Source organism: Saimiri boliviensis, chromosome 14, assembly GCF_048565385.1.
Source record: "Saimiri boliviensis isolate mSaiBol1 chromosome 14, mSaiBol1.pri, whole genome shotgun sequence".
NCBI classification, from domain to species: domain Eukaryota; kingdom Metazoa; phylum Chordata; class Mammalia; order Primates; family Cebidae; genus Saimiri; species Saimiri boliviensis.
Genome location: NC_133462.1, coordinates 64,387,316 through 64,402,596, shown reverse-complemented (window position 1 = coordinate 64,402,596; position 15,281 = coordinate 64,387,316). Strand labels below are relative to the sequence as shown.

Sequence of the window (15,281 nt, the reverse complement as noted above, 5' to 3'; positions counted from 1 at the left end):
AATCAGTGTTCCATTCATAAATTTAACAAACATTTGTTGAGTACCTACGATGTGTTAGACACTATGTATGTTGTCCCATATAACAGATGTAAGAGCAGAAGACCGGGGATAGGTGTGAGTGTTCAGGAGAGGTGATGGGTACCTCCCATTGCTAATGCTCCAGGAAGTCCAGGGTTCTTTGAAATGGCTGGTGCTACTCTGCTTATCACTGAGGAGGGAAGAGGCTCCCAGTGGCCTGAGTGGAGGGGTTACCAAGCTGCAGCTGCAAGGGACACAGAGCAGCATTCACCGAGGCACAACAAGCAGCCTCTATCTGCTTCACCACTAAGCAGCTGAGGACCCCCACACAACAGCTGTTTCAGGTAGTGGGAGGAGAGGAAGACGTAGTCTTCAGGTCCACCCTGCCACAGTGCCAACACCAGATTTTAGGCTATATTTAGGGCTTGAGGCTTCTTCTGTGGCTGAACAGTGCCTTTGGGCTTTCTCTGCACGATCTTTTCTTTTTGCTTACATAGGCCTTGTCAGGCAGGGCAGGGTTTAGCAGTTGCATTCCAAGGCGAGGAGAGGAGGGCTTAGAGTATTGCAAGACCTAATGGTGAAGGTCAGAGCCAGGAAAGGAACCTAGGGGTACCCCTGCCCTTGGAATAATGGAGAGAACATCGGCCCTGTAGTCTGCCCTGGATGAAATAATCTTCACTTGATTACCGCTCCACCCACATCCTTTCTGAAACAAAGTACCTCAGCTTCCTCATTTGTAAAAGAGGGAGAAAAATGTCCTCTTACTGAGTTCCTTGCAGAATCAAGGGCATAATGTGAGTAAGAGCGCTTTGTAACATACAAAGTGCTCTCCAGACATTTATTACGGTTCTAAACTGCCAGGCCAAGCTTCCTCTTGCAATTATAGTTTAGGGGCTTCTACTCATCTCTCATCTGACTTTGTTCCACTTTCTTCTACTCCTCTTCTCCGTCCCTCCGCCTCCAACAAAGAGAGGAAGTGAGAGACGCAGAGGCAAATGTCTAAGGACCAGCTTAGCTGGCCCAGGGTCACAGGCAAGCTTTGCCGCCCCTAGGGGTGTGAGGGCCTCCTCCAATCAGAACTACATTTCCCAGCAACCCTTTCGCGGCTCCTGGGCGGCAGCGGGCAGGCGCACGCGCCGAGTACCGCCACGCCTGGTCTCCGGGACGCCCTTCTGGACCGGTTTCGCCTCGCCGAGCCCGCAGGTCCAGGTGCAGCGGCCGCAGTGCTGCCTCCCTGCGCCGCGGGTAGTGGCGGTCTCAGGTGTGCCGAAGCTCTCGTCAGTGCCATGATCCGGCAGGAGCGTTCCACATCCTACCAGGAGGTAGGAGGTTGTGGGAGACGGAAGGGAAGTTTCCCGTGAGGCGGAGGAGCAGGGTCCGGGGGCGTCTGGGCGAATGCGGGGCGGGAGCGTCAGGACTGCGCGGCCGTGGGCTCTTCGGAGGGACCGGCGGGTGCGTCTGTAGAGGGCTCCGGGGGTGCAGAGGAGCGGCCCAGCGGCAGGAAGGAAGCGAGGTGGCGAAGCGGGCGCCCAGCCGCCTCCGGATGCTGCGGGTCGTTTGGCCGAGGGCCGGAGTAGGGTCCCTGGCGCCGCGACCCGTAAACAGCAGGTGAATGATTAAAGCTACCTCCGGCCCAGCTTTCCGCGCTCCGGGCCAGAGCGGGAGCCTGGTGGCTCCGAGGAACCCGGCGTTCTTTGCAACAAGTGGAGCGCCCGCGCCCTCCTCCCGGCGAGAGCAGATGCGCGGTTGGCGTCGTGGGCATCCTCCCGCTCCGAGCCCAAGACCTCGTGGTCTCCGCGGCTTGTGACAGGATTGATTACCTGTTTTTTGGTGACCGCCTAACTGTGAAAAAGTGCCTTCATGGACTTTGCTGGTGCTCGTTCCTCTCCGTCTCTCCCTCCAGTCTCACCTCCTCCCACGACCTTACCACTTTTCCAGTTCTTTGTCTTTTCTCTGTGCTGAGCTGCAGGCTTTGCGTCCAGCGCTTCCTTCAGGCCAGCCCTGCCTCCTGACTTCCCCAGCTGTAATTAGTGAAACTGCTCTCCTCCTCCTCCTCTTCTCGGGCCCCAGACCTTGGTCATCGTTAGCAACCGTCTTCTTCTGTGCACCTCCACCGTGCCCCTTCACTGTCCAAGGGCAGGCACCGGTCCTCCTCCAGTTTGTGTCCCTGTGTTTGCTGTAACCGCTGAGTGTGATACTGTGCTACTATCGTTCCCTTCAGTCTCTCATACTCTCCAGATTTGCCTGGAGGCACTGCCTTGACCTCGGAGCTTTCCTTTTTTTCCTCAGACGTGCCGCTGCCCTTGGTCTCCCTAGAACAGTCCAGACTTCTCAGCTAGCTCCCAAAGCTCTGTGCAGCGTAGCAGCCGTGTCTCTCATTACCTTTGCCAACTCCTCACCCACCTAGGCTCTGGCCACAGTGGAAATTCAGTTTTAAAACGCGCTCCTGCTTCTGTGCATGTGCTCACACCATTTTTTCATCAACCCTCCGCCAAACTTCACTGGGTAAAACGCCCCCATAAGTCAAAGGCTACTTCAGTTTCCATGTGCTCCGTGGGGGTTGACTTTCCAGACTGGTCTGGCGTTCTGTTTGGCCTTCTCATATGAACTTGCTGCCTTCTGCCTTAGTCAATAGTTACTGCTGTACATATCTCCCTTTGTAAAAAGACTGTGATTCACAGAAGGGCTTTGTGGACTATATAAAGCAGGTGGCTTAGTCCTACAGTGGAGGGAGAAGCCAAGTTGAAGGCAGATGAGATTTGCCTAAAGCCTGCCATTTTTTAGTATAGGATCTTGTCTGGAATCTGGCCTTGGACAGATTTCTGTATTTCTCCTCCCATCCCCTTTATTCCTTCTGTTTTCTTTGTCTGAATGGAGTCTGAGGGATTTTAACCAATGTTGTGGATTCCATGGCCCCTAGATTCTGCACCCTAAACAGTGGGGGAATCCTGGAGAATGAGGTGTCTCAAAGATTTTTGGTTGATAGTCACAGTGGACAAATACTAGGGATTTCAAGTCAGAAAGCCCACATTCCTGTCTTGGCTTTGTCTCTCGCCATTTGTGTGACTTTTATCAAGTCACATAAGTTTCTGAGCCTCAATTTCTTTGTCTGAAAGTCTCTACCTCCTAGGATTGGTTGGGGATTAAATAAGTTGGTGTGGAGAGTACTTGGCTCACTGTCTGGCAGATAGTGACACCACAGTGAATGATAGCTCTTGTTAACAGGGTGTGGGCAGCTCCTTCGTCTAGGGTGCTTTGGGGTCCTAGCTAAGCAGGAACATGAGCCTCACCATCCACACATAGCCAGCCATATCTCCTCACCTAGCAGGAATCATAAAATATTTATTGAAATAATAGGCACTTATCCTGCTTGCAGGGCCGAGGCCCAGGTGGCCTCAGTTTCTCTTTGGAGGCATCTCCAAGATGGAAAGCACTGGAAGGGTCCCTTCCCCTTGCCTTCTTCAGAGACCTGTTCTATACCGCCTGTGTCTTCCCTCTTCAAAGAAAGGGGCCACCCAGAGAATGTCCAGCATCTTTCTTGCCTGAAACATTCTGTAAGTGTACCTAGCTGTGAGTAGGTTTATTTATTGAGGGGGAGATTTTGCCTTAGGAAGGGCAGGATATACTGAGAATTTGGCCACGGGCAGGCAAGGAGATAGGCTCATTATGTCTTCGGGTAATCAGGGAACTCCCTGGGAGAGTGTTAGCACCTGGATCAGGGTGAAGCTGGGTGAGGCTTGAATTAGGGAACTTTGAGACTTCCTAGAACAGGCGTCCCCAAACTTTTTACACAGGGGGCCAGTTCACTGTCCCTCAGACCGTTGGAGGGCCGCTACATACTGTGCTCCTCTCACTGACCACCAATGAAAGAGGTGCCCCTTCCTGAAGTGCGGTGGGGGGCCGGATAAATGGCCTCAGGGGGCCGCATGCAGCAGTTTGGGGACGCCTGTGACCTAGAACTAACATCCTCCTCTCCCTTTGGCCAGTAAAACCTCTGGGGACTTCTTTATCTGTGCTCCCACTAGTGGCTTATATCTCTTGGTGCCTTCACCAGCCTCCCTGCCCCTTTCCCACTGGTTGCTTTCGTTTTTGCTTTTTTTTTTTTTTGACATGGAGTTTCATTTTTGTCGCCCAGGCTGGAGTGCAATGGTGTGATATTGTCTCACTGCAAACTCCGCCTCTGAGGTTCAATAGATTCAATAGATTCTCAGCTTCCCAGGTAGCTGGCACTACAGGTGTGTACTACTATGCCCAGCTAATTTTCGTATTTTTTAATAGAGATGGGGTTTCAGGTTGACCGGACTTGTCTCGAACTCCTGATCTCAAGAGATTCGCCCACCTCAGCCTCCCAAAGTGCTCGAATTACAGGCATGAGCCACCATGCCAAGCCCCAAACTCAGCCTTCTCTTTTGTGCTTGGAGGGCTTTAAACTGGTGGTTTTGCCTGATTATAAGGGGCTGGAGTGGAGTCGTGGGGAGGGAGATAGAAAAACAGATGCATAAGAGCTGTTTTTCACTCCTCTCTTGGAGGTGAGTTTTTAATGAAAATGTCTTGAAACCTTAAACACTGATACTGTGAGCCTGAAAAAAATGCTTGGGAAAGCTGTCACCTCTCCCTTCCAATTCAGGAATGACATCCCTTTTAAGCTGTAGTCTTGACCTCTCTTACCCTCCTCCTCCATCCTGCAGAGACTTGTTGATTATCATGGTATCCTTTCCATCCTTCTACCCTTCTCAGTGGTATAATTTCCCCATTTGACAGGTGAGACCACTGGTGAAGTGAGGTTGAGGTTGTGGTTGCTGGCTACCAGGTTGCTGATTATAATTAGCACCTAGCCCTGTGATGGACTGCCTGCTCCTCCTGCTTTGTTCTGCTATTTGCAGCCCAAGTTGGTGGACTTCGGCCAGAGTGCCAGAGAGAGCTCTGACACCACCTTCACTGTTCCCTATTCTCTTTCAGCAGACTCTAAGCCACATTTCCTCTTCCTTTGGGAAGTGGTTAAGACCATAGGCTTTAGAACCATACCAACTTGGATTTGACTGCTGGCTGTATCTTTCCCTGGCTTTGTGGTCGTTGAGTTGTGTTTCCTTAAAAAAGATACGTTGAAGTCCCAACCCCAGGTACCTCAGATTGTGACCTTCTTTGGCAATGGAGTCATTGCAGGTGTAATTAATTAAGATGAGGACATGTAGGAGTAGGGTGGGCCCCTAATCCAACATGGCTGGTGTCCTTAAAGACGATGACCATGTGAAGACACAGAGAGAGAACACCTTGTGAAGATGGCAGCAGAGAGCAGAAATTGGATGCCTCTACAAGCCAATGAATGCCAAGATTGTTGGCTGTCACCAGAAGCCAGGAGAGAGGCATGGAGCAGATTCCCTCACCACTCACAGAAGGAACCAACCCTACCAACACCTTGACTTAGACTTCTGGCCTCCAGAACTGTGAGAAAAGACATTTCTGTTATTTTAAGCTGTTCAGTTTGTGGTACTTCCTACAGTAGTCCTAGGAACGTAGCAGGCAGAAAGTTTCTTGAGCTTTCTGAACTTTGGTGTCCTCATCTATAAAATTGCTGTAATGCACTATACATCATGTGGTTTTTGGTGACAAGTGAGAAGCAGCTTCTGCTTTCTTATTCTAGTCTTTTTTTTTTTTTTTTTTTTTTAAGAAAAAAAAAGAAAAAGAATAAAGAAGAGGAAGAGGGAGAGAGAATGGGGGTATTGCTTTGTTGCCTGGGCTAGAATGCAGTCTAAATATGGGTATGCTTATAATTGTCCTTAATAATGGAGACATGAAAGAAAATGAGGGAAGAGAATAACAAACAAGGAGCCAACCAACATTTCGTTTAAACTTCTAAGTTGATATGATGTGGTACTGATAAGAGTGTGTATTTTGTGTATTTAAAGTGGAGAGTTCTATAAATGTTAATTACATTTACTTGTTCCAGATCTGAGTTCAAGTCCTGGATATCGTTGTTAATTTTCTGTCGCATTGATCTGTCTAATATTAATGTTGAAGTCTCCCACTATTATTGTGTGGGAGTCTAAGTCTCTTTATTAGTCTTGTATGTCTGGGTATTCCTGTATTGGGTGCATATATATTTAGGATCTTTAACTCTTCTTGTTGCGTTGATTCTTTTATCATTATATAATGCCCTTCTTTGCTTCTTTTGATCTTTGTCGCTTTAAAGACTATTTTATCAGAGGCAAAAATTGTAACTTCTGCTTTTTATTTATTTATTTTTGCTCTCTATTTGGTTGGTAAATCTTTCTCCATCCCTTGTTTTGAGTCTTTGTGTATCCTTGAATGTGAGATGGGTCTGGATGCAGCATACCGATGCGTTTTAGTTTTTTGTCCAAATTGCCTGTCTGTCTTTGAATTGGGGAATTTAGTCAATTTAAATTTAGAATTAATAATGATATATATGAGTTTAATACTGCCATTTAATATTAGCTGGCTATTTTGCCCATTAGTTGATGTAAATTCTTCATTATATTGATGTTCTTTACTTTTTGGTATTTTTTAGAAAGGCTGATACTGTTTGTTCCTTTCTATGTGTAGTGGTTCTTTCAGAAGCTCTTGTAAAGCAGGCCTGGTGGTGATGAATTCTTTGAGTGCTTGCTTGTTCACAAAAAACTTTATTTTTCCTTCACTTATGAAGCTTAGTTTGGCTGGATGTGAAATTCTTGGTTGAAAGTTCTTTTCTTTAAGGATGTTGAATATTGGTCCCCACTCTCTTCTGGCTTGTAGGGTTTCTGCTGAGAGATCTGCTGTTAAGTCTGATAGGCTTCCCTTTGTGGGTAACCTGACCTTTCTCTCTGGCTGCCCTTAGTATTTTCTCCTTCATTTCAACCCTGGTGAATCTGATGATTATGTGCCTTGGAGTTGCTCTTCTTGAGGAATATCTTTGTGGTGTTCTCTGTATTACCTAGAGTTGAATATTATCCTGCCTTACTAGGTTGGGAAAATTTTCCTGAATAATGTCCTGAAGCGTATTTTCCAGCTTGGATTCATTCTCTTCGTCACATTCAGGTACACCTATCAAGCGTAGATTAGGTCTTTTCACATAGTCCCATATTTCTTGGAGACTTTGCTCGTTCCTTTTTATCCTTTTTTCTCTAATCTTGTCTTCTAGTTTTATTTCATTGAGTTGGTCTTCGACCTCTGATATCCTTTCTTCTGCTTGATCAATTTGGCTGTTAAAACTTGTGCATACTTCACGTAGTTCTCGTATTGTGTTTTTCAGTTCCATCAATTCACTTATTTTCCTCTCTAAATTTTGTATTCTTGTTGACATTTCGTCAAACCTTTTTTCAAAGTTCTTAGTTTCTTTAGATTGTGTTAGAACAAGTTCTTTTAATTCACAGAAGTTTCTTATTATCCACATTTTGAAGCCTGCTTCTGTAATTGGAACACACTCGTTCTCCATCAAGCCTTGTTTCGTTGCTGATGAGGAACTAGGATCCCCTGCTGAGGAAGAGGCGTTCTGATCTTGAGTATTCTCAGTCTTTTTTGGCTGTTTTCTTCCCTTCGTTGTAGATTTATCCATCTGTGGTCTTTATAATTACCGTCTTTGTAATTGGGTTTCTGAGTGGACGTCCAACTTATTGATTCTCAGCGCCGAAATCTGAGCAACCCACTGCGCCGACTAAATCAGCGGCATTAAGATTGATGGTGCTTTTCTGACTCTGCACCAAGAACCGACGCTTCATGGTGCCGGCAAAACCGCCTCTCTGGTCACAAGAGTCGCGCTGGCGGCCCGTGGGGCTCCTCCGCTGGGAATCTCCTGGTGCATGAGCAATAAGAATTCATGTGAAGGTGTAGCGTCCTCTCGTTCTTTGCGTTTTCACTGTGAGCTACAATCCCGAGCTGCTAGTGATCAGCCATCTTGGATATCTCTCCTATTCTAGTCTAGAAGAGCAAGGCTGACATAGTTGACTAAGTTTTGCTCTCTTTGCTTCTCCCTTTAGCTGAGTGAGGAGTTGGACCAGGTGGTTGAGAACTCAGAGCTGGCAGACGAGCAGGAAGAGGAGACAGTCAAAGTCCAAGGTCCAGGTGTCTTACCAGGTGAGTGGGTTTGGTGCTTTGCTATGCTGTTGCTGCAGTTGGACACCCCAGTCCAGGCGCCTTGCCAACTGTGGGAGAGGAGGAGCCCCGTGCCCTGCACCCTGGTGTCAGATCTCAAGAATTGCCCTAGTTTTAAAGCTATACATATTTAACCAGCTTTGGAACAGAGGCTGTGTCTGGGCTGGTATCTGTTCTTAACTCCAATTTGAGCCAGTTCCTGAGGCCAGGTCATGGCATACAATGGCAAATGCTTGGATCTTGGTTCTTCTGTTCCTCTTTCCCTTGAAGCTGATAACAGGTGAGCCTCTAATATCCAAGTCAAAGAAGATCTAATAGGCCCCACCTTTCAGATACCAGATCTATCCAGTAATGCTGCTAAGTTGGGTAAGCAGAGTCCTATCAGTCACTTGCATCTTATGGAGCCTTACAGCAATGTTTGACGCTGCTACTTCCTCCTAGATACACGCTGCTCCCTTAGCTTCTGTAATGGAGCATTTCTCAGGCCACTCCTTCCAGGCTCCATTACGGTTACTCTCTCCAGCTCTTAGGCATTCAGTGTTGGTTGCAGGCCCCTTTCTCTTACTCTCATAGGCAGCTCCCCTCAGGCCTGCTCCCCTGCTTCAGCCACACGTGCTCACATGTGTCTCCCATGTTTACATCTCTAGCCCAGAGGTTAACAAACTCTAAACTTACACATCCTGTATTTCCACGTACCCAGGTGATAGTTCTGCTTGGATTTCCCAAAGGTTCCCTCAACTCCACGTGTCCAAAATTGACCTCATGATCTTCTCAGTCCCAGCTTGGTCCTCTTCCAGTATTTCCTGTTTCTTGGAATGGAATTGCCACTTATTCAGCTGAACTTCAGAGTAGCTCTCCCTTTCTTCCCTCCCCTTATCCATCTCCTTTTTCTCTGGCCCTCAGCCATGCTGATCTTTTTAAATTTAGGCTTCATTCCCTTTTACCATAGGGCCTTTTTGTTTATTTATCTGCTTGGAATTCACTTTCCTTCTTCACATAGTTAATGCCTAATCATTCTTCAGCTTTCAGTTCTCTCATTTTTTTCAACAGAGCCTTCTCTAACCTTCTGGCCAGACTACCTCCCACCTTCCAGCACTGTCTCGTAGTCCACGTGCCTCTCCTTTCCAGCTGTTGCTGTTGGAGTGGTGCATTTGTTTGTCTGACTAGTGTCTGTCTATTCTGCTATAGCAGTCCCCAGCCTTTTTGCCACCAGGGACTGGTTTGTGGAAGGCAATTTTTCCACAAATGGTGGTTTGGGGATGGTTTCAGGCTGAAACTGTTCTGCCTCAGATTATAGGCATAGTTAGATTTTCATAAGGAGTGCACAACCTAGATCCCTTGTATGCACAGTTCACAATAGGGTTTGCACTACTGTGAGAATATAATACTACAGCTGATCTGACAGGAGGTGGAGCCCAGGCAGTAATACTTGCTCACTGCTCACCTCCTACTGTGTGTCCCAGTTCCTAACAGGCCATGGACCCAATATTGGTCTGTGGCCTGGAGTTTGGAGACCCCTATTCTACTAGAATGAAGCTCCCTGAGGACAGAAGACCAGTCTGTTTTGCTCACCACCCTAGCCTTGACCACGTAATAAAGATGTATTGAGTGAATGAATGAAGCCCCAGCCTGACTTCAGCTTCTTGGGTGGGTGCCATCTATTTGTGGGAGAGGGAACAGTACAGGAACTAATGTGATTCAGCCTGCTCCTTAGAGAAGACTGCATGGAAGGGACTGGGCATGGTGCCTCATTCCTGTAATCCAAGCACTTTGGGAGGCCGAGGCAGGTGGATCACCTGAGGTCAGGAGTTCAAGATCAGCCTGGCCAACATAGTAAAACCCCATATCTACTAAAAAATGCAAAAATTAGCCAGGTGTGGTGGCACATGCCTGTAATCTTGGCTACTCGGGAGATGGAGGCAGGAGAATCACTTGGACCCAGGAGGTGGAGTTCACAATAAGACGAGATCATGCCACTGCACTCCAGCCTGAGTGACAAGATTGAAACTCTGTCTAAAAAAAAAAAAAAAAAATATATTACATGGAAGGAAGGAGGCTGGAAGGGCAGCTAGCATTTCCTGACTGCTTCCCCTGTGCCAAGATCTGTCCTACCCCATTTGCCCCATTTAATTCTCATATCAGCCCTGTGAGGTGGTTATCCCTCTTTTACAGATGAGGCCTCCAGGGTCAGGGAGGTTGAATAAAGCACGGGGAGGTCATACAGCTGGAAAATACAGCCTGAATTAAGCTCTACCCAACCCTAAACTCTCTCTACTACACCAGTGGTTTTTAAACACTATTTTAAGTGGTGGTAATCCCAATACTTTGGGAAGCCAAGATGGGAGGATCTCTTGAGGTCAGGAATTTGAGACTAGCTTCAACAACAAAACAAGATCCTGTCTCTACCAAACAGACAAAAACCAAAAATGCTCATGCAAAACATTATTTTAAGCATTTTTTATTAAAGCCCAATATGTAAAAGATAGTGGCATGGCTAACATTCCCTCTGATATCAGGCATTGCCTCTAAAGCCCTAAGGCTTCAGGGAGAACAATCTGAAAGCTCTGTATATTAGTTTTGTATTGTTTCTATAACAAATTACCACAAACTTAGTGGCTTCAAAAAACAAAAATTTATTATCTTACAGTTCTGGAGGTCAGGAGTCCAAAATGGAGCTCACTGAGTGAAATATAAGCTGTTGGCAGGCCTGAATTCCTTTCTAGGGGCTCAAGGAGAGAACTCGGTCTTTGCCTTTTCTAGCTTCTGGAGGCCTCTTGCATTCCTTGGCTTGTGGCCCCTTCTTCCAGCTTCAAAAGCAGCAGTGGCTGGTCAAGTCTTTCTGACATCATATCACTCTGACACTGACTCTCCTGCCTCCTTTTTCCATGTTTAAAAGGCCTTTGTGATCACATTGGGCCCACCCAGATAACCCAGGAAAATCTCTCTGCTTTAAAGTCAGTTGATTAACATCCTTCGCCTCATCTGCTGCCTTAATTCCCCTTTTCCATGCAACTTGACGTATTTATAGGCTGTAAGGATTAACACTTGGACATCTTTGGGAGCCTTTATTTTGCCTCCCACACCTTGCACTACCCTCTTGCCCCCAACCAGAGAGCATAGTTGGAGGCAGGAGGAAGACGAGGAAGGAGGCCAGATTTGAAGTGATGAGGCTTGCCTTTGTGTTTCCTTTCATAAAGAAGTGTCCAGGTAAATTAGGAGGTGGCCCTGATGACCTTGGACCTTAGCAGCCTCTCTTTTGCCTCAGATTCCTGGAGCGGCAAAGCCTGAGATCAGTGAGAATAGGAAGCCAGGCCTCAGGCAGAGCAAATTTTGGGTAGTTCATCAACTGGCAAGAGCCTTCCCAGTTGCTTTGGGGGAAACAGATGAGCTGGGCTCACTTTCTAAACCACAGAAGATTCAGATCTCAGTTCATTTCGCTGTCGTAATAGTGAGTTGGCTCAAATTTTTTTTTTTTTTTTTTTTTTTTTGAGACGGAGTTTCGCTCTTGCTGCCCAGGCTGGAGTGCAATGGCGCGATCTCGGCTCACCGCAACCTCCGCCTCCTGGGTTCAGGCAATTCTCCTGCCTCAGCCTCCTGAGTAGCTGGGATTACAGGCACGCGCCACCATGCCCAGCTAATTTTTAGTATTTTTAGTAGAGACGGGGTTTCACCATGTTGACCAGGATGGTCTCGATCTCTTGATCTCGTGATCCACCCCCCTCGGCCTCCCAAAGTGCTGGGATTACAGGCTTGAGCCACCGCGCCCGGCCTGGCTCAAATTTGATGGACTGACACAACTCTCAGAGCTCATTTCCTGCCTCTTGAGTATAGTTTTTTTTTTTGTTTTGTTTTTGTTTTTTTTTTTGTTTTTTTTTTGAGACTGAGTCTTGCTGTGTCACCCAGGCTACAGTGCAGTGACACGATCTCAGCTTGCTGCACTCACCATCTCCTGAGTTCAGGCAATCCTCATGCCTCAGCCCGCCCCTTGAGTAGCTGAGATTACAGGCATTTGAAATCACTCCTGGCTAATTTTTGTATTTTTAGTAGAGATGAAGTTTCACCATGTTGGCCAGGCTGGTCTCGAACTCCTGACCTCAAGTGATCCGCCTGCCTCAGCCTCCCAAAGTGCTAGGATTATAGATGTAAGCCACTGCACTCAGCCCCTTTGAGTCTTATAATAGTAATGAAAATAATGGTAATGATAATGGTTGCCATTTTGGGGGTGCTTTCATGTACTAGGCCTGTGTAGGGCTCTTTTTTTTTTTTTTAAGATGGGGCCTTGCTTTGTGGACTGGGCTACAGTGCAGTGGTGTGATCGTGGCTCACTTCAGCCCCCCCGAGGAGTTGGGACTACAGGCGTGCACCACCATACCCAGCTAATTGTTAATTTTTTTAAAGAGACAAGGTTATGCAGTGTTGCCCAGGCTGGTCGCAAACTCCTGAGCTCAAGCCTGCCTTGACCTCCCAAAGTGCTGAGAGAACTTGGTCTCTTACAGGTGTGAGCCACTGTTCCCAGCCTATAGGGCTTTTTTTTTGGAGACAGATTTCGCTCTTGTCGCTCACTGCAACCTCTGCCTTCTGGATTCAAGCGATTCTCCTGCCTCAGCCTCCCAAGTAGCTCAGATTACTGGTGCCTGCCACCATGCCCCGCTGATTTTTTGCATTTTTTTTAAGTAGAGACGGACACCATGTTGGTCAGACTGGTCTCAAACTCCTGACCTCAGGCAATCCACCTGCCTTGGCCTCCCAAAGTGCTGGGATTATAGGCATGAGCCACTGCACCCGGCCTATAGGGCTTTTTGTATACACTTTATCCCATAATCTTCACAGCCACTCTGTGAGGCAATTGGTTGGTTAGTCCTAGGTTATAGCTGAGGAACCCAAGGCACAGACATTAAGGAACATGCCCAGAGCTCATGAGTGGCAGGGCTCAAATTTGCTATCTCCCAGGGTGATCTGGTCTGTCACCTGCTATCTCCCAAGGTCATCTGCTCCAAAAGTATTCTGACTCTGGCTCAGTTGTTCCTACATGAGAGCTTTCCTGCTCCGAGTTCTCCCTTCGCTCTAGCAGATCACTTGTGGACTGCTTCATTTGTTGTGCCAAGTGCTAACACCACAAAGAGGGTGAGTAAGAGCCTTCCTTGACTTCCCTGATGAGGTCCTTTTCTCCCTGTGATACGCTTTCCTATGTAACACTTAGCACAGTTGATAGGTCACATTTATTGAGTTCAATTATTCAGTTAGTTGTTATCCACTCCTTGGCATTGCCCTGCAAGTTCTATGAGGCACACAGATTTTGTCTTCTCCTTTACTGTAACTCCAGTGCCTGGTGTGGAGTGTATTATGAAAGTATGACTTCATCGAAATTAGTGGTGGTGGTTATACATCTTGTGAATATGCTAAAAACTGCTGAATATATTTACTTTAAAAGGGTAAATTGTATGTAATTAGTGGTGGTGGTTATACATCTTGTGAATATACTAAAAACTGCTGAATGTATTTACTTTAAAAGGGTAAATTGTATGCTATGTAAATTACATCTAAAAAGGAAGAAACAGAACTTACCACACTAAACAAAAAAAGGTAGGCAAAGAATTCAGAATGCCTCTTAGCCCAATGCTTCCTGCAAGGTGGAGTTTCACAGGATTACAGCAAACAGCTAAGCCCCTTCCTCTGAATAGAGGTTCCATGGTATTTTCAGAAACTGAATTGCCCGTCACAGATCCCCTTAGTGGATAGACTAGCATTCTGGGGCAAGTTTGGAGTTTTGAAGGAATTCTGTCATGGGTTTTACAAAGCATATAAACTACCTTTCCCAGCAAAATCTTGTGCATTATTTTTGTCTTCCTACTACCCCGAGTTTGCATTCATTTAAAGGATGTACACTTTTAAAGCACATTCATCCAGTTTGCTACAAAAAGCCAGCATTCCATTTTCTCACTACAGAGTGCGTGGGACATTTTATCAAATATCCAGCACCTTTTTTTTTTTTTTATGATAAAGTGTCTAGTTTCAGAATTGGAGTGTTACTAATAGCAAGTGTGGAGGATAAGTAAATAGTTTTACAGTTTTTATTTAGATCACACGCCTATTTGTGGATCAAGAAAAGTCCTGTAAAGAAGCTAAACCTGGCTTCTGTGAGTAAAACAGAAGATAAGACTTTCGGTCAATGTTCCCACAGGAGTAATTTTTTCTAAGTACCTCTACCAGATGAATTACAGTGCTAGAATTAGCATGTGACCTTTTTGTTTTATGCCTATTTTTAGAATTTTCAAAAAACACGTAGGGAGAACTTCATTTGTTTCCCTAACTGAGGCTATCATGAAGGCAAAACATTTCAAATCGTGTTTATCTGGTTTAATGCAGAGTGGACACACCTGTCTGCAAATGCCAATTATTCTTCAGCGTGGATGTAGTACAGTTTGTCTTAAAATTTTGCCGGGCTGGGTGCAGTGGCTCATGCCTGTAATCCCAGCAGTTTGGGAGGCCAAGGCAGGCAGATCACCTGAAGTCAGGAGTTCAAGACCAGCCTGGCTAACATGGTGAAACCTTGTTTCTACTAAAAATACAAAAACTTATCCAGGCATGGTGATATGTGCCTGTAATCCCAGCTACTCAGTGAGGCTGAGGCAGGAGAATTGCTTGAACCCGGTAGGTGGAGATTGCAGTGAGCGAGATTACATCCTTGCACTCTAGCTTGGGCAAAAAGAGTGAAACTCTAACTCAAAAAAAAAAGTTTTCCAGGTCAGGTGCTCATGCCTGTAATCTCAGCATTTGAGGAGCCGCGGTGGGTGGATCACTTGGGTCCAGGAGTTTGAGACCAGTCTGGGTGACATGGTGAAACCCCATCTCTACAAAAAATACAAAAATTAGCAGGGCATTGTGGCACATGCCTGTAGTCCGAGATGCTCGGGAGGCTGAGGTGGGAGGATTGATTGAGCCCAGGAGGTGGAGGTTGCAGTGAGCAAAAATCATGCCATTGCACTCTAGCCTGAGTGACAGAACGAGACCCCACTTGAACCCAGAAGTTCAAGGCTGCAGTGAGCTATGATCACACCAGTGCCCTCCAGCCTGGGTGACAGAGTGACACCCTGTCTCTTAAAAAAAAAAAAATTTCAGACTTCTCTACTTGTTGTGAAGTTATGTTCTTTCAATTAGATCTTCTTTTATTAATGACT

General features: G+C 46.4%; 1 protein-coding gene across 6 annotated transcripts in view; it reads left to right on the top strand.

Annotated features, from left to right (window-relative positions):
• The first annotated feature begins 1,152 nt into the window (after positions 1–1,152).
• PACC1 (proton activated chloride channel 1) overlaps positions 1,153–15,281 on the top strand; it is a 56,567-nt gene continuing 42,438 nt past the window's right edge. For 4 of the 6 annotated variants that reach the window (XR_012513539.1, XM_074385154.1, XM_010340965.2 and 1 more), the window contains exons 1-2: positions 1,153–1,340; positions 7,989–8,085. Coding sequence is in view for 4 of the 6 variants with exons in the window: in XM_074385154.1 (XP_074241255.1) it covers positions 1,305–1,340; positions 7,989–8,085 (133 nt within the window). In the remaining 2 variants the exon portion in view is untranslated. The remainder of the gene's footprint in view (positions 1,341–7,988; positions 8,086–15,281) is intronic. The other 2 variants (XM_074385156.1, XM_074385155.1) reach the window with 2 other exon arrangements.